General features: G+C 34.1%; 2 protein-coding genes across 2 annotated transcripts; one reads left to right on the forward strand and one right to left on the reverse strand.

Moving 5' to 3' along the window:
- Nucleotides 1-4,753: 4,753 nt before the first annotated feature.
- Nucleotides 4,754-5,701, forward strand: LOC126022137 (olfactory receptor 6C2). Its single transcript, XM_049782985.1, has one exon. The coding sequence runs from the start codon at nt 4,754-4,756 to the stop codon at nt 5,699-5,701; it is 948 nt and encodes a 315-aa protein (XP_049638942.1).
- Nucleotides 5,702-22,378: 16,677 nt separating this feature from the next.
- LOC126022996 (olfactory receptor 6C70-like) lies at nt 22,379-23,317 on the reverse strand. The gene has a single exon (XM_049784036.1). It carries the CDS (start codon nt 23,315-23,317, stop codon nt 22,379-22,381), a length of 939 nt encoding a protein of 312 aa, XP_049639993.1.
- Between the last annotated feature and the right edge of the window lie 1,317 nt (nt 23,318-24,634).

Genomic DNA, 24,634 nt, shown 5'->3' on the forward strand with positions numbered 1-24,634 from the left:
TGCTTTTTTATGCATGAGAATATAAATAATAATACAGATAATATTAAAAAGAAGACTGTGACTGGAGCAATAGCACAGTTTGTAGGGCATTTGTCTTATATGCAGCCAAAATAGATTCAATCCCTGTCATCCCATATAGTCCCTGGAGCCTTCCAGGAATAATTTTTGATTGCAGAGCTAAAAATAACCCCTGAACACTGTTGAGGGTAGGTCAAAAACCAAACAGTAAAAAAAAGAGAGATTAATGTATGGTAAAATAAATGATTTACTCGTCCTTTATTTCTAAAATTATTATGTAATTATAATGATTATCATTAGCTATTGCCTATGGTGTAAGAAAATATTGATTAAAAGAGGCATCTATATACATATATAGGTGCTAATGTTGAAGCTAGATAACAAACTTTCTGATCTAGAGAAATTAAAACATTGTATTTGTAGTCACATAATTAACCAAGAAGTGTTGTATAAAATAAATGAGCTTTATGGTTCATACCTAACTCTGTGCATGACATGGTTAAAAATGAAAAAAATAGCAAGTCTCAGATTTTTCATCAGTCAGTTGGAAGGAATATTTGCAGCATCAAGTGAATATATTTATTTAGGGGTAAGGGGAGAAAAGCAACCAGACTTGGAAATCTATAAGGAAAGAGTTATTTACAGAAAATAAGAGTGTGGCACTACACAAAATCTCATTACAAGTTAATAAGCAAAGTTAAAAAGCAAAAGGAATTTGGGAGGTTCAGTGGGCAAACATGAAGAACAAAAATTGTATGAGCAAGATTCACATCTTTATCATATTTTGCCTATCCTTCCTTTTGGGAAAAAACTCTGAGAGAATAAAACTAAGTGGCAAAATATTAATAATGAATGTTACTTGTGTTTTGGATGGAAGATATTAGCCTTGATAAATGAAATATAGAGATAGTATGATTTACCACATGAACTATAGTTTTAAGATTAGAGCAGGAGGCTATATTATATTGTGAAACAAGCTATAAATAACTTTAGAATAATAGTTTATTTAAATATGGGTAAGCCCCTACTTAAGGTTAATTGTCACATATACACAAATTTATTTTTGAGGAATATGTAATCATTTTGCTTTTGGGCTTTGGGCTATTTGCAGAGAGTAGCTATTGTAAATAGCTCTCAATGAATGTAAGAGTACATTTATATACTGGTTAGTGTTCTTATATTCCTAGAATAAATATCAAGAGTGTAGTTGATGGGTCAGATGATGGATATAGTTTTAATATTTTATTAATCTTCATTATTATTAATAGCATTATATATAACATATAATACATATGGTTATATTACTAATATAATAAATATAATTTAATATATTATAATTATTATTAATAATCAACTTTTTCACAGAGACAACCAATAGTATCAATCACTCTAATGGTACATCAGGGTTTCTATTTATCCACATAACTGCCAACACTTGTTTTTGTCTTAGTTATTACAATCTCCTAATATCAGGAATGAACTGATACTGCACTTTTACATGAGTTGCATCTATCTATAACTAAATAATAATGAGAATTTTATATATGTTTAGCCATATGTACAGCCTTGAAGAAATTTATGTTCAGTTTTCTCCACTTGGGAAGATGTTCTGGGCCACAATTGGCAGTGTTCATGGTTTACTCCAGGCTCTTTGCTCAGGAATTAATCCTTGTGGTGCTTGTGTGATTCTTCTTGATGCCAAGGATTGAACCAGTGTTGATCACTGAAAGGTAAATGCCTTAAACTTTGTATTATCTCTCTTTTTAAGCTGCTCCCTACTTTTGATCATTTATTTACTTTGTTGTTGCATTTTGCAAATCCTTTACATATCTTGAAAATTCGTCCTATGTCTTATTAGTGTACCTTCTCCGTCAGTAGGATATTATTTTGTTTCAGCAAGTTTTTTCATATTGCATAAACATTTTTACTTTAATCTAGTTTTATTATCATCTTTTTGTTATTGTTTTGATTTTGACCATATCCAGTAGTGCTCAGGGCTTACTCCTGATTCTACACCCAGGCATCACTCCAACAGAGATTCAGGGGAAATGTGTGGTAAAATTAAATCCAGGTCAGCTGTGTGCAAGGCAAAGGATTTATCCACTGTACTCTAGGCCGCCTTCCAATTTATTATTTTCTCGCAATATGCTTTAAAATGTAATAAAATTTCTAAATATACCACTAGAAATATCAAAAGAAAAATTGTATCTATGTTTTTTAAAGTATTTTATGTGTTTGATACCAATAGCCAAATCCTTAATCTACTTTGATTTAATTTTTATAACAGTTCTGAAAAATGAGAAAGTAGTAGTTAATATTATTGGAATTTAATTTCTTAGAACAAAGTTAAGGAATTAGAAGTAATAATATGAAAAAATAGGTCTATTATTGTCTTATTGTTTTGTTTTGTTTGGGGACCACATCCTACAGTACTCAAAGATTACTACTGGCTTTGTGCTCAGAAATTACTCCTGACAGGCTCAATGGACAATCTGAGAAGGCCTGGTCCAACACAAATCAGCCTTGTTTAAGGCAAATGCCATATGTACTGTGCTATTGCTCCAGATCCAATTAGAAATATTTTTATTCTTTATTTAAACTATTCCTGAGTAGCTTCTACAAATAAGATTCATCATTGTCAAAAATAGTACGAAAGGAAGAGGAGGATTATGGATAGAGCATAATTACTTTATAAGAATATATTATGTGAGATGCATAGGACATCAAAATGGTATTATATATAAAATTACTTTTATTTACAATAGTTACAGCCTTTTAAATACATTACGTAAGTGGAACTTCAGTTGCACAGAAAAAAATTACTCAGATCACATTAAATAAGAACAATGACAAAAAACAACCTCAAAATAGAATTAATAGAAAATACAAGTATTTTACATATGTATGAGAATAGAACTGTTATGGAATGATTAGTCTTGACACTAAGCAATCTTCTGGGATCCCTTGCAAGGTGGTTGCACAGATTTGGCTGTGGGAGACAAAGGCCAAAGACTTAAGTTGGGTTCAAATTCTATTCCATTTGTTCAAAGCAAAAGGTGGAACACTTATATTCAACTTCTTGGTGAGAAATAATTTCAAACAAAACTAATTTACAAAAAAAAGGCACAGGGGCAAATTGTTCAAGGCACATTCTAATGCACTGCAATTTCGTTCTGAAGCTTTTGCTACCTGAGAATTTTTAGCTAGCAAGATCAATTTCCCAGAGACTGGTGTTATTTCGGTCTTATTCAGTTTTTCCCTGAATGCCTCATGGATAGGCAACCAAGGTTTTTCAAGGTTCTAATGTCAGTAAGTACAGGTTACTTTCCAAGCTTCCTTTCTTACAGATGCTTATTTTCATACTCCTTCTCTGTGAGTACAGTCAACTTTTAAAAGTTCTTGCAATAGCAGCCAGCTTTTGAAAAGACCCTCTCTCATATAGTTAGGGTCTTTTCAAACTTGGTGCCTTCCTCTATCTCAGTGTTGGTTTACAATGGGATGATGTAGCAAAGAACAAAAATTAAGTTTAGAACACTAAAAAAGGAATTCATGTTTGGTTAAAAACAGCATAATTTAATCTATTTGAAGAACGCCTGAAATTTAAGTATCAGGGAATTATTATGTGTAAAACTGCAAAATGTGACTTTCAAATCAAAACAACTATCCACACTTGAGAGTTAAGAAAATATTATGGAGTGTTGGCATAAAGATGAGATTTCAGGGGCTAGAGAAACAGTACAGTAGGTGAGATGCTTGCTTTGTACATAGGTAACTGAATTTGAATCCCAGCACAGTATGTGGTCCCTCAAACACTGATAGGTGTGATTCCTGAACGCAGAATCAAGAGTAAGCCTTGAGCAGAGTGGTGTGGCCAAAAACTAATAATAAAAAATAAAAACCAAAAAAGTAAGGATTCAAAGGCTAAAAGCTTTAGTTAAGGTTAAGATAAAAAGACTAAGACACCAATGAGATTATGAATGAATTAAAATAATCTAAAAGGCACAGTGTAAAATACATTTGGAAATATTGAGCAATATGCTTCTTTTGTGCAAAATTAGATTGTTATGAATTATATAAATGCATGCAAAGACTTTTAGTATATATATTGAAAGTTTTTCCCAAATAATGAATCCAATATTGCATATTAAAGAATCAGAGTTAGGAATATGGATTTTTGTTTGATTTTGGACCACAAATGATAGTTTCTAATTCGGTGATTAGAAATAGCTCCTGGCAGGCTCAGTGGGCCATATAGGTGGCCGAGGATTGAACCCAATTCGGTTGCATGCAAGGTAAACAACCACCCCTCCATGCTATTGTTCCAGCCTCAGAATGTGGATTATAATTAAGAATATTAAAAAAATGTATTTAGTTAGATTTGTGATGATATTGTTATTTGTTTTCTAGGTGGATGCATTCTTTGAGAGTGACAAATGAAGATGATTCATGCTAGTTATTAGAAAATTCAATATACAAATTTACATCAGCATTCTTGTGTACACATAAGAACTATAGTCTAAATTTCTTTAGATATTTTGTAAATTTAATATTTGTTTACCATGCATATAAAATTTGAGGTGGTGATGGGAATATTTATGCTAATTGTGATTAAAATAAAATAGATTGGTTTGATTCTAGACCTTAATTATAAAAACTTATTTTATACAGATTAATTAATTTATAATCAAATCTTTTATATTTCTACATGTCATTTACTATAATACAACAGTTAATCATGATAAACCATACAACAATAACAACATTTATACTGCTGGGACTGACAGATGATCCACAATTGCAAATCTTAATTTTCATCTTTCTATTTTTTACTTACATACTTAGTGTAACAGGAAATGTAATTATTATCACACTCACATTGATAGACTTGCACCTTAAAACACCTATGTATTTTTTCCTTAGAAACTTTTCCTTTCTGGAAGTCTCATTTACAACTGTTTGTATTCCTAGGTTTATGTATAGTTTATCCACTGGGGATAACACTGTGAGTTACAATGCCTGTGCAATTCAAATATTTTTTGTTATTCTCTTTGGAGCAACAGAATTTTTTCTTTTGGCAGCCATGTCTTATGATCGCTATGTTGCTATCTGTAAGCCCCTGCATTACATGACCATCATGAGTAGTAGGGTATGCACCATATTAGTCCTTTCCTGTTGGGTCTCTGGTTTGATGATCATTCTCCCACCTCTTAGCATAGGTCTCCAGCTTGAATTCTGTGACTCTAATGCTATTGATCATTTCAGTTGTGATGCGGGCCCCCTCCTAAAGATCTCGTGCTCAGATACATGGGTCATAGAGCAAATGGTGATCATTGTGGCCATTTTTGCTCTCATTATCACTCTAGTCTGTGTAATTCTTTCCTACACATACATCATCCGTACAATTTTCAAATTCCCCTCTGTCCAACAAAGAAAAAAGGCTTTTTCTACCTGCTCATCTCACATGATTGTGGTGTCCATTACCTATGGAAGCTGTATTTTCATGTATCTCAAGCCCTCTGCAAAAGACGAAGTGGCTATAAACAAGGGTGTTTCATTACTGACTACTTCAGTTGCCCCTTTGTTGAATCCCTTCATTTACACCTTAAGAAATAAGCAAGTGAAACAGGCTTTCAACGACTCCATAAAGAAGATTAAGTTTCTCTCAAAGGAAGCAAAGTTCTGATGAATCAGTGTATAACCAGAAGAAGGTTTTATTATTCAACTCTATCATAAACTGACCTTGTTAATGCTTTCCAGTAATTTAGTAATATCAAACTCATTAGAAACGTTTAATGGCATCTTTTAAGATCACGTTAAATAAATTTTATTTTAAAACAAAATTCAAGTATTTGTCCTCATTATGAAACTATAAAGTATATTTAAAAGTTTTTGAGCTTTTTTTTATTACTTCTAGATTTTCACTTATATTCCAAGGGATGATGAGAATAATATTTAAAAGTATACAACATTATAGAAAGGCATATTATGTAGCAGTAGTATCAATTGTTTCCTCACGAAGATATAAAACTTAAAATAATAAACAAAATATTTGGGGCCGGAGAGATAGCATGGAGGTAAGACATTTGCCTTTCATGCAGAAGGACGGTGGTTCAAATCCCGGCATCCCATATGGTCCTCTGTGCCTGGCAGGGGCGATTTCTGAGCATAGAGTCAGGAGTAACCCCTGAGCACTGCCAGGTGTGACCCCCCCCAAAAAAATTAAAACAATAGATCAAAATCAAATAGGATTTCACAAGCTAATGGCACATGACTTGCTTGTGCAAGAACATTTCTACTGGCACTGCCAGGCTTTCAGAATATTACTGGGCCTGAGTAGCATTATCTAGAAAAAACATAGTATTGAGTTATTCAGTAAAGTATTGCAAGAAATATGCCTTTCCTAGGCAAGCTGAAATCTGCTTAAACAACACTGTTTCCCCTCTAAATAACTTGCAAATTTAATTTAAATTACACTTGAACATAATTCCACTTAATATGATTTACAAAATTATAATAAATATTAAACATTCCTTATAAACTGGAAAGTTTAATTATTATAAAGTATGGCATATTTTGATAGAGTGATCCTGAAGGAAATGATAAGGTATCAATAATGTCAATTAAATAAACAAATGAAATTTAATATGGAATAATCATAAAATAATTAAGTGAAAGTAGAAGAAAATCGCCCTAAAATTTAAGAGCTTAGAGTTTGGATAAAGCAGAAATAATTTTTTGGGGGGTTTTGCCATACCTGGTTACTCTCATGGATTACTCCAAACTATACTCTCAGAAATCATTCCTGGTTCAAGGGACCATATGGGACACCGAGGGATTGAACCACAGTCCTTCCTAGGTTAGCATGTGCAAGGCAAACCCCCTACTGTTTATGCTACTGCTCCAGCAATCATATTTTTGGGTGGTGAGGCCACACTGGCAATAGTTAGCAACAGCAACGATGTTAGACAGTGCTACAGTGCTTTTTCTGAGGCAGGGATTTTTTTTTATAAAATATTTATTTAAACACCATGATTACAAGCATGATTGTAGTTGGGTTTCAGTTATGAACAGATCACCCCTCTTCACCAGTGCAACTATCCCACCACCAATTTCTCCCTCCCCCCTTCCCAACCCTTGCCTGTATTTGAGACAGGCATTCTACTTCTCTCACTCATTAAGATAGTAATGATAATTGTTAGTGTAGTTATTTCTCTAACTGCATCCCTACTCTTTGTTGTGAGCTTCATATTGTGATTTTTACGATAAGGTCCTTAATTTTTTTAAAACCCATAGATGAATGAGATGAGTGAGACTATTCTGTGTCTATCTCTCCCTCTACTTATTTCACTTAGCATAATAGATTCCTTGTACATCCACATATAGGGAAGTTTCATGAATTCATCAATCCTGATGGCTGCAAAATATTCCATTGTGTATATGTACCAGTTTCTTTAGCCCTTCATTTGTTGAAGAGCATCTTGGTTGTTTCCAAAGTATGGCTATTGTAAATAATGCTGCAATGAATAACGGTGTGAGGAAGGGAATTTTGAATTATATTTTTGTGTTCCTAGGGTATATGCCTAGGTGTGCTATAGCTGAATCATATGGGATTCAACGTCTATGAGCTCAATTTCTAGTTTGTTGAGGAATCTCCATATTCTTTTCCATAAAGGCTGGACTAGACAACATTCCCACCAGCAATGAATGAGAGTTCCTTTATCACCACATCCCAGCAAGCATTGAATGTTCTTAGTCTTTGTAATGTGAGCCAGTCTGTGGTGTGAGATGGTATCTCATTGTTGCTTTGATTTGCATCTCCCTGATGATTAATGATGTGGAAGATTTTTTCATATGCCTTTTGGCCATTTGTATTTCTTTGAGGAAGTGTCTGTTCATTTCTTCTCCCCAGTTTTTGATGGGTTAGATTTTTTTCTTTTTAAGTTCTGTTAGTGACTTGCATATTTTGGATATTAGACCTTACTGATGGGTATTGGGTAAATAGTTTCTAACATTCAGTGTGTGGCTCTTGTATCTTAGGCACTATACCATTGAGTGAAGCTTCACAGCTTAATATAGTCCCATCTGTTTATCTCTGCTTCCATTTGTTTGGAAAGAGCAGTTTCCTCCTTGAAGATGTCTTTAGTTTCAATGTCATGGAGTGTTTTACCTACATGTTATTCTATATACCTTATGTTTCAGACCTGATATCATGGTCTTTAATCCATTTTTATTTGACCTTTGTGCATGGTGTTTGAGGGGGTCTGAGTTCACTTTTTTGCAAGTGGCTAACCAGTTGTGCCAGCACCACTTGTTCAAGATGATTTCCTTACTCCAGTTTGGATTTATTTTTGCCTTTTTATCAAAGATTACTTGATTGTATGCCTGAGGAACATTCTCTGAATATTCAAGTCTATTACATTGATCTAAGGATCTGTCTATTCCAATGCCATGCTGCCATAATATCTATTGCTTTGTAATACAATTTAAAATTGGGGAAAGTATATTCCTTCTATATTCCTTTTCTAAGGATTGCTTTAACTATTTGTAGGTGTTCATTGTTCCAAAAGAATTTCAGGAATGTTTGATACACTTCTTTGAAGAATATCATGTGTATTAAATCTGTACAATACTTCAGGGAATATTGACATTTTATGATGTTAATTCTGCCAATCCATTAGCAGGATATGTGTCTCCATTTCTGTGTGTCATCTCTTATTTCTTGAAGTAGGCTTTTGTAGATTTTTTTTTTGGTATAGGTCCTTCACCTTCACCTCTTTAAGTAAGTTGACTCTAAGATATTTGATTTTGTGTGGTACTAATGTGAATGCGATTGTTTTGTTTTGATGTCCATTTCTTCTCTGTCATTATTAGTGTGTAAGAAGGCTATTGACTTTTATGTGTTAATTTTGTAACCTGCCACTTTGCTATATCAATCTATTGTTTCTAGAAGCTTCTTGGCAGAGTCTTTAGGGTATTTTAAATACAGTATCATGTCATCTGCAAACAGTGCGAGCTTGACTTCTTCCTTTCTTATCTGGATACACCTGATATTTTTTCTTTCCTAATCACTATGGCAAGAACTTCCAGCACTATGTTAAATTGGAGTAGTGAGAGAGGTCAACATTGTTTTGTATCAGATTTTAGAGGATTGGCTTTTAGTTTATCTTCATTGAGAATAATATTTGTCATTGGCTTGTGGTAGATAGCCTAGACTATATATATATATATATATATATATATATATATATATATATATATATACATACATATATATATTCATTCCTGTCAAGAGGGTTTTTTTTATCAAGAATGAGTGTTGTCACTCCTAAGGATATACCCTAGGAACACAAAAATACAAAACAAAAATCCCTTCCTTACACCTATATTTATTGCAGCACTAGTTACAATAGCCAGATTCTGAAAACATCCATGATGCCCTTCAACAGATGAATGACTAAAGAACTATGGTACATATACACAATGGGATATTATTCAACCATCAGGAGAGATGAAGTCATGACATTTTCTTATACATGGATATATATGGAATCTATTATGCTGAGTAAAATAAGTCAGAGGGAGAGAGATAGACGCAGAATAGTCTCACTCATCTATGGGTTTTAAGAAAAATAAAGGACATTATTGTAATAATTTTCAGAGACAAAAGAGATGAGGGCTAGAAGTATCAGCCCACTACACGAAAATTACCACAAAGAGTGGTGAGTGCAGTTAGAGAAATAACCACATTGAGAACTCTCATAACAAAATGTGAATGAATGAGGGAATTAGAAAGCCTGTCTAGAGCACAGGCGGGGGTGGGCTGAGCAGGGGGGAGATTTGGGACATTGATGATGGGAATGTTGCACTGGTGAAGGGGGGCAGTGTTCTTTACATTACTGAAACACAATCACAATCATGCTTGTAATTGAAAAGGGAAATCAGCTGAAAAGGGAAATCAGCCCCCCCCCCACCAACCTTGGTGGGTGCCCTGCCCCTTAAGGAAGTCGTCACTGCCTCGGCCCCACCTCTACCCCTACCTCACGAATCATTGGTGTTATCGTAGCGGAAGTCCAGCCCTCAAGGACTCTTCTTCCCCTCCCACTTCCCATCCTATATAAGGGGGTAACGAGGGACCCACGAGGTCTTTGGTTCTGGTGGGAATTCATAGACCCTGACCATTCATAATGGTCAGTATTAAAAGCACTTTTTCAAAGCATCTGCTGGAACTCATAAGCCTCTTCATTTCTTTGCGCCGGGCAGCTAAAATTAGGACTTCCGGACCTTTCATTTTGGCGAGCCACCAGGAGTCCTCATTCTGCCCGGCACGGAGTTATGAATAGGTGTCTGGTGAGTTCTGATGTGTATGTGTGTGTGTGAAAGCGCGCGCTTTGCTTCATGTCTGTCTGAGTTTGTGGTGGCTTAAGCTCTTTACTCGATGTGGAAACCGAGTAGAAGCAGACTTTGTTTCATAGGGGGGTTAGAGTCCCCCCGGGTGACTAAGGAATCTTCCACCTGATGCGTTTCCAGGTGTGTGTGGTTCCCCGTCTGATGCGTATACCAGATGGGCAAGAGGTTGACGAACTTTGGCTGCTTAGGTCACGACCCTGGTGGTACCCCAGGGGTTTAGTAAGAGCAGCTGGAAGACGTTCCGAGCTGCTGAAGAGGTTGTCTGTCTGTGATTTTTGGAGCTCAAGAACTTGGTCATTGGCATAGTTGTCTGTCTAGGATTTATTGTGGAATGCAGAGATTACTTGAACGCATTTTGCTTGGTTATTTGTGGCGCCACGCTGTCTGTTTGTCTGTCTGTTTCTTGTCTGTGTGTTCTATGTTTTTTTTTTTTTTGGTCTGACCACGGGACGCAAGCCCGACCCCCTCTCAAGGGCCGACCCCTGGGGAAAGGGGCCGACCGCCGGTGAGCCCGCGTCTCCCTCGCCCGTCAGTCGTCCCAGCAGCGAAACGCGCAACCCCCGCTGCCCGCGGCGCGGCGAGAGGGCGCCCGAAACCCGCCTAACCCGCTCCCCACCCAACCAGGAAGCTGGCGCATGCAAGGTCCACACTAGGGACTTGGCGGGGGGTGTTGGAAATTGCAAATCCCAGATTTCTCAAATGGCCATCGGGAATAAATTTTCCTGGAGAATTTCTGAACTTTGCAATTCCCCAACTATCCTGCCATGCGTTCAGGCCAAAAAGAGCAACTGGCCGTTTTTTTTCTAGCCGAAAAAGAAAAAAAAAATGCTTTTTAACTCACCACGTGGTGAAGAAATTCACCACGCCCCAGGGCAAACTATTGTCCTCCCAGCTCCACCTGGCTGAGGAATGTAGGTCATTTACATATCAAAGAAAAATCTAGCAAATGGTTTGGAAGTCAAAAAAAAAATTTTTTTTAAGCATTTAAATTTCTAACTTAAAGGTTTCTTAAAAAAATTAATAAGAAAATGTTGCAAATTACTGTTGTTATTTTTGTTTGTTTTTCGGTGCACGTGAAAATTTTTAGCAGCAGAACCACTGCAAAAGAATGAGTGGCGAAGCTTAAAAAAAAAAAAAAAAAAGGGGAGGAAAAAGAGAAGGAGCCAAATGGTAGGGCGTTTGCCTTGCATGCAAAAAGGAAAGTGGTGTAAAAGAAATTAAAAATGTGTAATAAAAAATGTGTATAATCAATCTAAATAATTATTAATATGTCTCTAGGTTAAAAAAAATGTAAATGTTTTTAAGCATGTTCTACCAAAAGTAGTAAGTATTCATTCTTTCTGGTTTTCAACATTAATTTGTGTAACGTAAATTCCTGGTGTTTTCTGTTTAGAAAACTAAGTGAATTTCTATATTTAGAATTAAGCATAATTAAAATATTATTTTGCAATTTTTCATTATATGTTACCAAGAACATTAATATTTGTATCACAGGAGGTTTTATAAAATTGGTCATGGTTTTATTTAAAAATGTATAAAATGTTTCGTTGCAAAAAAAAAAAAATTCTAAAATTATCTAAGTAATTTAAGTAATATTTGCTTTTTCTCTTCTCCCAGAACCTTTTAGTACCATTTATGTCATGGCATCATGTTGCTTTGCACAGAATACAAGCAAATGGCTTTTCTCTCTGCATGGGGAGTAGTCCTCATGCAAACAGAAAATCAAAAAAATTAGTAAGGGAACCCCAAAGCCCTCTTTCAGAGGAATAATTGGAGTTGAGGCGGTGTGACAAGCAGGCACCGGCGAGAAACTGAAATAAATGGCCTGAGTAAGGAAATTGAAGATTTTCCTAGAAGATTATCACAGCCTGTGGGCCCTGCTCTCTCCCTCAAGCTCAGAAGAGAATTCGAGGTCAGTCTCTTCCAAACCTGGAGAGGAGTGGAACAGACAAGTCACCTCTAAAAATTCCTGCAGAGGGTGAGATGCCCAGCCAGAAGAACCTCATGCTGAACCGACCAACTCATCAGCCAAACCTGAGTGACTGTGAAAAACCTGCAGTGTCCACAACCTATCCTCAAAAAAAGCTCTGTAAGTAATGGGGGTGCCCCAGATGGAGATTTCTCCAACAGTGCTGTATATGTGCAAAGAAAAAAGCCAAGTTATTCAAATACCGGGTAAGGTACAAGGTAAAGGTGGAGAGAAAAACCATTTTTGGTAGCTAATTAAAATTCTAGTGGGCCTAACTTAAAACCCACTTCTTTAAAGTAACTCATGTAAAAATGCTCTTACTAGTTGTATTAAACCAAATCATAAATTGCAAATGCAAATGTTAGTCTAACTGAAGTAACTCAAAACTGTTTATTCATAATGCTATTATGCTTTGTTTTCTGTTAATTAATTTGTGCTATCATTACAGACAATAAGAACAGCTATGCCATTCAAGTTGTGCTATTTACTGCTCCAAGGCCTGAGTGGGTTAAGTAATATTCCCCTGTATAATTAATCTAATCCTTTTCAGGTGTTAAAACTGTAAAAGTAAACCAGTTAACTGCTCCTTTAGGGAAATATGAGATTTCACCCTATCTAGAGATTGAAACTGCAGTCCCCTGTCAGCCTGAAGTAGCTACAGAAGATTGATCTTCGACCACGTTCCCTCTAATAACTTCTAGGGTAATGAAATCTCTAAAGCAAAATGGTCATCAAAAAAAAAAAAAAAAACTATAAGGGGAAAATAAAGGCCGCAGAAATTAATAAGCCAAGTTAACTACTAAGAATAACATTATGCCTATCTATCCCAGAGGTTAAAGCAGGTAGCAAAAATTATGCTTCTCTTGGTAATGTTAAAAAGTAAAACAGTCATTAATAAAAATAAAATTTCTTCATCTCTGTCTAACCCAGTGCAGGAAAGGCAACTGGAGTTTAGGGCTCTCTACCCCAACAGCTGTTTAAGTTGCAAAAATGAAGAAAAGAAAGCAGAAACCTCCTTATTTTCGTTGTGGAATTCACAGCCTATGTGAAAAGAACTGCTGTCAAGGTGAACTGCATGCTTCCTGGGTTCACGCCTTCCATCCAAAACCTGAAAAGTGAAGCACACTGAGGATCCTCTCAAGATACGGGTCTGGCGGGCACACTTCAGCCCTAATGCACTCACTAACTCTGAAAATGCTCTCCCTGGCACTTGCTAAGGAAGGGCTCGAACTGCTTACCTCCGGTCCTCTACTTCCCATGTGTGTGTTTGGGGGGCCAGAATGGGTGTGTAAAGCAAAACCTCAGCCTTTGCCTCCCTCTTGGGGGTGGGGGAAATTGGCCTCTGGCTGTCCCTGTCTCACTAGGTAATCTAACCTTTGCTTCTTCTAGCTGTACTTATGTCAAAAGGTAATCCCGTTTAGCTTTAAATCTTCTGTTTGCTATTCATAACAGCACCAAATCTGTAAACCTGGGTCAGGTAAAAGGTACTCAGTGCTCAAAAGTCCTGCCTAATCCCTCTAGCCCAGGGTATTTACCTCTGAAACGGATATAAATATGTGGTAAAAATTTGGCTTATGCATCCCAGCATTAGTGCTCCCCAACATTAACATCATCCCAGGAACAGAGCCCATCCCTCTGCCTAGCATACATTTCTTAGGCACTCCTAGGTCTGAGCACTCTACTGGTAGGGCTCAGAAGTTGCAGGAAAATTGGTAACTGGAAAAGCAAAACTAGCAGGGCTAAACAGAAATAACAAACTCTCACAAAAGTTAATTTCAAATGTGTGGGACAAAATCAAGCACCATCAAGAGTAGCTGGCCAAGATACAAAGCTATTAAATGGTCCCTTATGGTCTTTATGGCATGGAATTCTCCCCTATCTAATACTCCTACTGGGGCCCCTCCTAAGCCTTTTTACTTCTGGTAGCCATTGGCCCATGCAGGGTTAGCTCATGCAAATAATTATGACCAGTAATATCAGAAAGTAAAGGCCCCAAAATCACATTGGCTTCTAGGATTAGAAGCCTCCAGTACAAGAAGTGGGGATTGAAAAGGGAAATCAGCCCCCCCCCCCACCAACCTTGGTGGGTGCCCTGCCCCTTAAGGAAGTCGTCACTGCCTCGGCCCCACCTCTACCCCTACCTCACGAATCATTGGTGTTATCGTAGCGGAAGTCCAGCCCTCAAGGACTCTTCTTCCCCTCCCACTTCCCATCCTATATAAGGGGGGTAACGAGGGACCCACGAGGTCTTTGGTTCTGGTGGGAATTCATAGACCCTGACCATTCATAATGGTCAGTATTAAAAGCACTTTTTCAAAGCATCTGCTGGAACTCATAAGCCTCTTCATTTCTTTGCGCCGGGCAGCTAAAATTAGGACTTCCGGACCTTTCATAATCAAGGTGTTTAAATAAAGATATTAAAAAAAAGAATGAGAGTTGGACCTTATGGAATGCTTTCTATGCATCTATTGATCTGATCATATGATTTTTTCTTTTATTATATTTATTTCATTTATTATTTATTTCTTGTTTTTATTATTTTTAACACAGATTAGAAATGAGAAGGGTGAGGTCACTATAGATATTGTAGAGATTCAAAGGATAATCAGAGACTACTTTGAGAAACTATGTCATAAAACATGAGAACCTGGAAAAAATAGATAAATTCTTGGACTCATAATCTGATTTTTATTTAGAGATTAAAGCTGGCAGTCCTTCGAAGCAGGTCTAGGTTTGGTGTTTGGAGTTTGCTCCCAATGGTGTGAGAGGACAGTGAAGTGTTGGGGCAAAAGCCCAGATATCCTACTTGCAAAGCTCATTCACTAGTCCTTTGATATATCTCCCTTATCATAAACATTTCAAATTCTTTTTGGCAGTAAATAATGTCTTCAGTTCACTGATAATAAAAGATAATGTTAAATAAACATTTATAAATGAATTCTCATAGTAAATGGACAACACCATGGCTTTTTGCTTTTTAAAACAGAGGTAAAAATAGCAGTGAAAATCCATTTAAATTATTTTATTTGTACAATTTTAATACTAACTGCTATTTTATGATACCAATGATACCAAACCCTTTCAAATATGACAAGGCCCTCATTGATACTGTATGTTATATTTGTATTAAATATAGCAAAGAAAATTAATTAAACCAAACAAATTATATAGTAGCAAATAATGGAGTCTGAATTCTCATATCAAGCCATGCTCAAACCACTATAATCCACTACCATGCGTTCAATAGTGTACCTTGTGCAGGAGAAAATAAGATGCCATAGTTAAAATGATAGATTAGAATTAACTCAATGGTAAAGCACTTACTTTGCAATTGTGAGCCCAGGATATGAGTCAAATGTTAGCACTGCTCTACTTTCCAACATGTGATATCAGTGGCACTTCTGGTTAGAATACCTAGCAACATAGCAAAATTGATAACCTTTGTTGTACCATAGTTTACTGCCTGAAAGTGCCACAACTAAGTTGTGCATGCAAGCACTGCAATATTGTGTGCATCCTACAAGGACTTTAACCTAATTTGAGAGTTCACCACATTAATAATAATGTACAATTCTGTTGAGCATATATGAAAGATGGCAACTAATTTTATAATTTCCTGGGAGTAATGACAATGAGATTAGATCACCACAACAATAAAATCAACAGCAGTAAATATAGAGAGAAATCATCTTGAAAAAAATTAAGTCTGTCAGCTAACATAGTATGGGGGTTATCTTATCAATGATTTATTTTTGGTTTGTCAAAGTGCCTTTAATCCTTGTTTTAATTGTTATTAACATCAAGAAATATTAAGTCTGGGCCTGGAGCAGTGATGCAGTGGTAGGATGGTTGCCTTGCATGTGGTTGGTTCAGGACAAACAACTGAGCGTCACCGGGTGTGACCCAAAAACCAAAAAAAGAAAAAAGATTTCCAGCACCACAGGACCCAAGCACTAACACATCTACAGACCCCAGCATTAAGGACTATAGTAATTGACCAAGTATTACTAGTACTGGCTATTAGAACTCACCACTTGGGAGATTAAATTTCTTCAGAATGAAAAGTAATGATTATGAAAACATGCTCATTTGTCTAAACTATCCATAAATAAGATAAATCATTGTGTGACATGTAATAATGCCTGCCTAATCAGATTAAAATTAATAATTATTAAATTTATCATATTAAAACAGAATCAATAGCTAAATAAATTGATTCCAGTGCTTTCCTGTGGAATCTGTAACTTAAGACAGAACAATGAAAACTCATTATTATATAAAGCTTAAACAGATATAGTGTAAGTAGGTAGACAATAAGCCAGGTAGCATTAACCCCATCTTTGTTAAACAAATAAATGTAAAAGGATATTTAGCATTTCATGATAGAAATGATACTTTATTCAGGAACAAAATGTAGAATTTTATTAAATTGTTAGTTAAAACAAGTTGTGAAAGTGCACAACATAAAATAAAGGAAGATACTAATGCCGAACACTTTAAATCCATATAAAAAGAAGAAAAATTATCTTATTTTAACAATTTTCTTAACAAATATGCCAATCAATCAGAAGCCAGTCTAAGACAATAAATTAGGGGGAAATGAACCCAATAACTTTTGCCTACAATGCAAACTTATCAAAATAAAAAGATACTCGGGCCCGGAGAGATAGCACAGCGGAGTTTGCCTTGCAAGCAGCCGATCCAGGACCAAAGGTGGTTGGTTCGAATCCCGGTGTCCCATATGGTCCCCCGTGCCTGCCAGGAGCTATTTCTGAGCAGACAGCCAGGAGTAACCCCTGAGCAACGCCGGGTGTGGCCCAAAAAAACAAAAAAAAATTAAATAAATAAATAAAAATAAAAAAATGAAAAGATACTCAAAGTGAAAAATCTAAAATATCACACAGAAAAATATTATCCTATTTGGCTGCTATCTTATATGCTATGATGACCATATTATGTCAGACAAAGTTTACTTCAAGAAAAAAGAAAAGCAGTAATAGAATGGATATTATATAATAATTGGATTATGCTGTATATCAGTAATTAATACTCTGATATGTAATCACCATCTGAAGGAGTGACCAAGAATATAAAGTAACTCTGAAGAAGTTGTGGAGACTACCAGACAATAAAGTAGGAGTAGGTATAATAATATCATTTTCTGAGTGTTGGATTTATTATCCAGACCAAAAAAAAGTATTTCAATAAGGAAGCATTAGTGTTAAAGGAATTGGGGTATATATGAGCTTAATAGTTATCTATAATAATCTCTATTTCTCAATGATTAAATTTTTTTCTCCATCATGATGTATCATTTTCCAGGATAAAAAAAACCACAAATGAGTTTTCATAAAATCAAGAAGATAAATTAAGTCAAAGATCTTCATAGAACATGAAATGGAAATAAATCACAAAATAATTCTGGTGAAAATTTAGAATCAGAACTTAAAGACAATGATACTCATGAATATTTCTTCAAAGCAGATATCAAGGAATAATTTCAAAGACTTGGGATAAATAAGATTTTAAATGAATTCTTATAAAACATAGGAAACACAAAAAAGTTTATTAAGATATATGTTATTAGCAATGAAGAATTTTATCCAAAAAATGGAGAAGGAATATAAAAATACCCACAATAAGTAGAAGAGAGGGCATGGAAAAATTAGAGTAGAAATAAAATGTATATAATTTTAAAATAACATAAATAATCAATTAAATGAAGAACAAGTTTTTCATAAAAAATAAAAAATCATTTGATTCTCAAAGACAAAAGAAAAAACTGATATATCAAAAATAAAAAGAAAGAAGTTAGACACCAAAGAAAACTTTCAAAAAGGTATCAATTAGTCTGCCAATTTCACAGAACTGAAATGAAGAACATAGCATAAATTAATGTTTTCAGGTTCCCAAAACCTCTTGAAATCGAATTAGAAAGAAACAGTTTAAATTATTAGCACAAAATTCCAAATTAGTAAAACATATATAGCGAAAGAAACAAATAATAGGTTCAGATATAATATTAAGCTTTTCTAAAACTTCAAAAAGAATCATCTACCTCCTGTATCAACGTTCCTCTAGAAAGTTAAGTAGCATTCATTTTAAATAGGTTATGAAGCCAGCATTATCCTGTACTGTATGGTAGCTCAGTTCGTAATTTTTGAGGAATTCCACATTGTCTATCAGAAAGGTTGAACCAGTTAACGTACCCACCAGCACTGAATGAAAGTTTATTTTTCTTCCACATCCTCCCCAACAGTGAAAGCTGATGTTCTTTTTGATAAGTGACCATCTATCTGATGTGAGGGTATATTGCATTGTTCTTCTAGGTTGCATTTCACCGATTAGTGATATGTTATGTATTTTTGTCACTTGTAAAACTTCTTTCCAGAAGTTCTTCTTCATATCTTCTTTCCATTTTTATAGTGTCGAAATTTTTCTTATAGAATTCTATCACTATTTTACATATCTTGGACATTTATCAGAAAATTTGGTGGAGAAATAATCACTCTTAATCTGTAGGATGTCTTTTTATTTGGGTCATCATTTCCTCTGAGGAACAGAAACTTCTTAATTTAATGTAATCCCATTTGTATAGTTTTACATCCTCTTTCTTGACCAGTAGTGTTTTGTCCTTAAAGGTATTTCTATCTTTAATGTCATGGAAAGTTCTTATACTTTTATTAACTTATGTATTTAATCCATTTTGCTTTTGCTTTGGTAAATAGTGTTACAAAGAGTTTTATCTATTTGTATTTTTAAATCATGGGTATTCTTATAGGAACTACACTACCTCTGTATAGTTCTATGGAGAGTTTTGCCCACTGATGATGTAAATATTCTCTCAATCCATGAGCAGAGGGTATGTTTCCATTTCCTCTTGTTTTATTTTATTTCCCAAAGTAATGTTTTTTTTTTTAATTTTCTTTGTATAGTTCTTTATTTGGTTAAGCCAATTCCTGTGTGCTTTATTTTTAAAGGGAATTGTGACTGGGAGAGGTTTTTAAAATATTTCTCCACTAATTAATTATTTGCATATAATTGAGTCATACTATTGCATCAAATTTTCTAGTTTGCCACTTTACTGTACAAATGTAGGTCTTTTATTTATTTATTTATTTATTTATTTATTTATTTATTTATTTTGGTTTTTGGGCCACACCAGGTGACACTCAGGGGTTACTCCTGGTTCTGTGTCAAAAATCACTCCAGGCTTGGTGAGCCATATGGGATAATGGGAGATCGAACTGCCGTTCATCATAGGTCAGCTGCATGCAGGGCAAATGCCCTACTGCTGCGCCACTGCTCCAGCCCCAACAAATCTAGGAGATTCAAAAATTTTCTTGTATTCTAAATATAGTATAATATAATTTGAAAGCAGTGAAAGCTGTCATTTTTTTCTATTTTAGCATACTCTTTTTTATATAATAAGTGAAAGCCATATTATATCTGGATGGCCTTAATATATTTTTCTTGTCTAATTTCTCTGGCAAGTATTTCCAATACTATACTTAAAAAAAAGATGAGTGGATGACCTTGTCTTGTGTATAATAATAGGGTTTTAGTTTTCTCTATTGAGCATAATGTTTACTGTAGGCTTGTGGTAAGTGACCTTGAATAAGCCAAGGCAATTTCTGTCTATTACTATTTTATTACAAGTTTTTGTAATGGATGATTGTTGAATATTGTTGAATGCTTTCAATGCGTCTAATGACATATTATATTATTTAATTTTTCTTGTATTGATATGTTCAATTTTGTTGATTGATTTAAAATTTGTTGCCATTTATTTTGGGGGCTCAAATTTTAATAATTTAGTAGAGAGGGAGACTCTATTGGCTTCTAAACTTGGTTTAAGGTCCCTTTTCCTTTGAATATCTTTCTACAATAAATTATTTTACTTTTTTTTTTACACTTTTTATGCTGTGCTCCTGAATAATGTAGTTTTTCAAGGATTCTAATTTTCATTTAACTAGTAACAGTCTTTTAAAACAAATATGTGTGCCCTAGTTGCATTGACATGATATTGCCTGTCTTCTTAGAAAATACTTGAAATCTTGTAAATAAAGAAACAAAGCTGCAATCAACTCTTAATATTATTATTTTTACTCACAGGTTTGGTACTTGAGTCTGGATATCAAATGGAGATATCCAGTCTGTGCTTTATCTGTTTTGATATGTACCTTTGTATGTGATATCTATTTCATTTCAGTTTGGCCCATTTCACATTCTGCAGTTCGGCAAGTGTTCTACAATAAAAGAATCTAACAACACCAAAACTCTGCTTACCAACTCTACTGGAATCCCACACTTTAGTCTCTAATATTGAAGAGTTTATTAGATTTGTCAAATTCAAGAAAAGACTTGGAAAGACTATATAAGTAATGTTGTAAGAGTTTGTTATATATAAAATATTGTATTAATCTTAGGTAAGTAAATGTCATCTTCAATAAAAGATAAAATATAGAGCATGTTGTTTTATTTGAGAAACAAAGACAGAGGTGCATCACACTATATTTTCATTTTCTCCAGTTATTCTTTTCTGATGAATATTAATAATTATTTTCTAAGCAGCCATCAGATAATGTCATGAAATTTTCCTTTACATGGATGTACAAGGAATCTATTATGCCTAGTGAAATAAGTCAGAGGGAGAGAGATAGACAAAGAATAGTCTCACTCATCTATGGGTTTTAAGAAACATTAAGGACATTATTGTAATAATGCCCAGAGACAATAGAGATGAGGGATGTGAGGACCAGCTCACAGTATGAAGCTCACTACAAAGAGTTGTGAGTGCATTTAGGGAAATAACTACACTAACAACTATCATGACAATCTAGATGAGTTTGAGAAGTAAAATGCCTGTCTCGAATACAGGCAGGGTTGGGAAAGAGGGTGGGGCATTGGTTGTGGATACATTGTGGGTATGTTGCACTGGTGAGTGGGGCTGTTCTGTTTATGACTGAAACACAACTACAATCATGCCTGTAATCATGGTGCTCAAAGATATTATATATACAAATAATTATTTTCTTGTTTATGGGGACACATTTTAAACTGTTTAAACTTATAATGTTTTTTTTTTTTTTTTGAGTCTGACCCTGATGCACTTAAGGTTACTCCTGGCTCTGTGCACAAAAATTGCTGGCTTGGGAGACCTTCTGAGGTGTGGGAAAGATTAAAGTTCTGTCTGTCCTGGGTCAGTTGCATGCAAGGCAAACTCCCTATCAAATTGCTATCTCTCTAGCCACTAAACATATAAATTTTAATATAGTTATTTTTTAATATAAAAATAAAAATCTACAATAATCTAGTAATAAAGTTAACAAAATACACTCATGTTTTCTGTTATAATCAACTGGCAAGAGTGTTCAAAGAACTGCAGAAAGTCTGTGATAACTTTAAAAAGATTCAAATTCATTAACATTCATGGAAAATAATATAGTGGTTAAGCTCTAACACTATAATATAAGGAGTAATCTGCAATCAATTTTGGAGTAAAATAATATAGGTTTTCATAAAAATAAAACTAGTAACTAAATAACATGTATATAATACATAATATGTATTAAAATTAATCATATCTTTTTAGTGGTCTATTCAAAACATTAAAATTATTTTATTCTTATAAGTTCTTTAATATAGTATGTATGATATCAACTCTATTGTACAATAAATCATATTTTATCTTTTTCTAATAGTTTAAAAATGTGTACCCAACATAAATATTAAAGCCAAGTCACAAGAGTTATATGAAATTAAAATTTAGAAGAAATATTTTATAAACTTTAAAAAAATTATGACTATGTTGCTAATGTATGGGTTTTGCTAAAAAGAAGAGAAATTAAGAAAATCTAAAATGCATGTAACCTACATGATTAACTGTATTATTAAATATTTGATATTTATTCTCTAAATACTAAAGTCATTTGGTCAATAATCATTCTTATGTCTTCTTGTCAATTTTTTAAATAAACAGTATTACTTATCTGAAGAAGAAAACATCTTTCTAAGCATAGTTCTGAGGGCTTCTTTAACTTGCTGGTTCCTCAAAGAGTAAATAAATGGGTTCAGCAAAGGGGCAACTGAAGTATTTAGTATAGCTACTCCTTTGTTTATAGTAACTCTTTCACTGGCTGATGGTTTTATGTACATAAATATGCAACTGCCATATGTGATAGACACAACAATCATATGAGAAGAGCAAGTGGAAAAGGCTTTTTTCTTTTGCTGAGCTGAAGGAAATTTTAAAATTGTCTTGATAATGTAAGTGTAAGAAAGTATTACAGATAACAAAGTGATAATAAGAGTAATCACTGCTAAGATAAAGACAATGATTTCTAGAATGTGTGTGTCTGTGCAAGAAAGTTGCAGAAGAGGAGAAATATCACAAATGAAATGGTCAATGACATTTGAAGAACAAAAGTCTAGATCCAGAATCAAAATCACTGGAGGAAAAACTACTAGGAATGCACCTATCCAAGCACTGATTACAAGTTTATGACAGACTCTGTTGTTCATGATAGATGTATAATGCAAAGGCTTGCAGATGGCAACATAACGGTCATAGGACATAGCTGACAGAAGGAAAAATTCTGTAACCCCAAAGAATAAATAAAAGAACAACTGAGATATACAGTCATCATAGGAAATATTTTCCTCCCCAGTTATGATGGTGAATAGAAATTTGGGAATGCAGGCACTAGTGAAAAAAATTTCCAGGAAAGATAAATTACGAAGAAAGAAATACATTGGAGATTTGAGATGAGAATCCAACAAAATGACAGTAATAATGGTTAGGTTTCCTATCAGACTCAATATGTAATTTAGAAATAGAAATAAAAAAATTACAATCTGTAACTGAGAATTTTCTGTCAGTCCCAGGAGTATGAATTCTGTCTGCTTGGTATGGTTCCTCATTTCTCTTTCATGAAGATGCCAAATTCTATAAATAAGAAGTACACAAATAAACTACAGGATTACCCATAAAGCAGGGATGCTATATTAATGATTCATATTTATATACATTTAATAACTAATTCTCCATGGACTTAAAAGATATGATCTATAACCATATAAATAAATTATTTTTAAATATAGCTATATAAATCAAGTCTCATGTGCAAAGTGAACTATTATCCCCATAATCCTTTAGTTTTTACCCATCTAACTTTAAGTCAATTATTAATGATCCCTAATTTATATATTTGGTAAACAAGATTCAAAAATTTATTTAAGATTTAAACAATGAACTTACATTAATGAAGAACTTTTAAGTTGAAGCCTAAAATTTTAGATTTCAGATTGAAGTGATTTTTATATCAGCTATACTGTAGTTCTTACAACTTCTTTATAAATTATAAGTTAAAGTATTAAAAAAAGAGTAAAACTATTTAGAAATTCAACATTTTTCCACATGTAAATTAAATTTCTTCTAATTCACTTGTTTTTGTGCTTTGAATTTTTTGTTGTATACTTAATTGAGATACTATGACATAAAGTACTATTTATGATAAGGTTTAATGGATATGGTTTGAGCATGACACCTTCCACCAGAGTACCATGTCATCCACTCCAGACTACCTTCCTTGGTATTTTCAGTTCTGTAGAGCAATTCTTAGGTTCTGTTTAATCCGGTCATTTTCGTTCCTTTACTGTTACTTTAGTTCACATATTCAACATATTTCTTTTTTAACTAAGCCTGCTATCCTCTACTTCCATTGATGTGATGAAAAATTTTATGATTTCATCTTCTTATATAGCTAAGTATATTTATGTCTATTCCTTGTTTTTTATATAAATTTTAGCTATTATATATAATACAGTGATGAACATAGGACCACAAATGTTTTTTCATAAAGTCTATCTTTCCCCTTGGGGAAGATTGCATAATGTGATATTGCTGAGTCCTGTGGCAGCTCAATTCTGGTTTTTCTGAGTAGTATACATATTGTTTACAAAACAAAACAAAAACAGTCAGCCCAGTGACATTACCACCATCAGTGAATGATAGTCCACTCCAACTCTGGATATGTTTTGGTAGTCTCTTTGAAGTGATAGTCTCTCTGATGAGAGGTGAAATTTAATTTTTGTTTTAATTTGCTTTTTACTGATGAAAACTGACCAACAAAAATTTTTATATTTACTTATTAGATATCTGTATATCGTCCTTAAATCATTTTTATTCATTTATTTTTATTTTTGAAAGTTTCTTTTTCTTGTAAATTTCTAACAGTG

The sequence above is a fragment of the Suncus etruscus genome, chromosome 11 (assembly GCF_024139225.1).
Source record: "Suncus etruscus isolate mSunEtr1 chromosome 11, mSunEtr1.pri.cur, whole genome shotgun sequence".
NCBI lineage: Eukaryota > Metazoa > Chordata > Mammalia > Eulipotyphla > Soricidae > Suncus > Suncus etruscus.

Bases quoted from the DNA above. Each gene is read 5' to 3' on its own strand.
- LOC126022137 (XM_049782985.1), top strand. From the start codon at position 4,754: ATGATAAACCATACAACAATAACAACATTTATACTGCTGGGACTGACA.
- LOC126022996 (XM_049784036.1), bottom strand. From the start codon at position 23,317: ATGAGGAACCATACCAAGCAGACAGAATTCATACTCCTGGGACTGACA.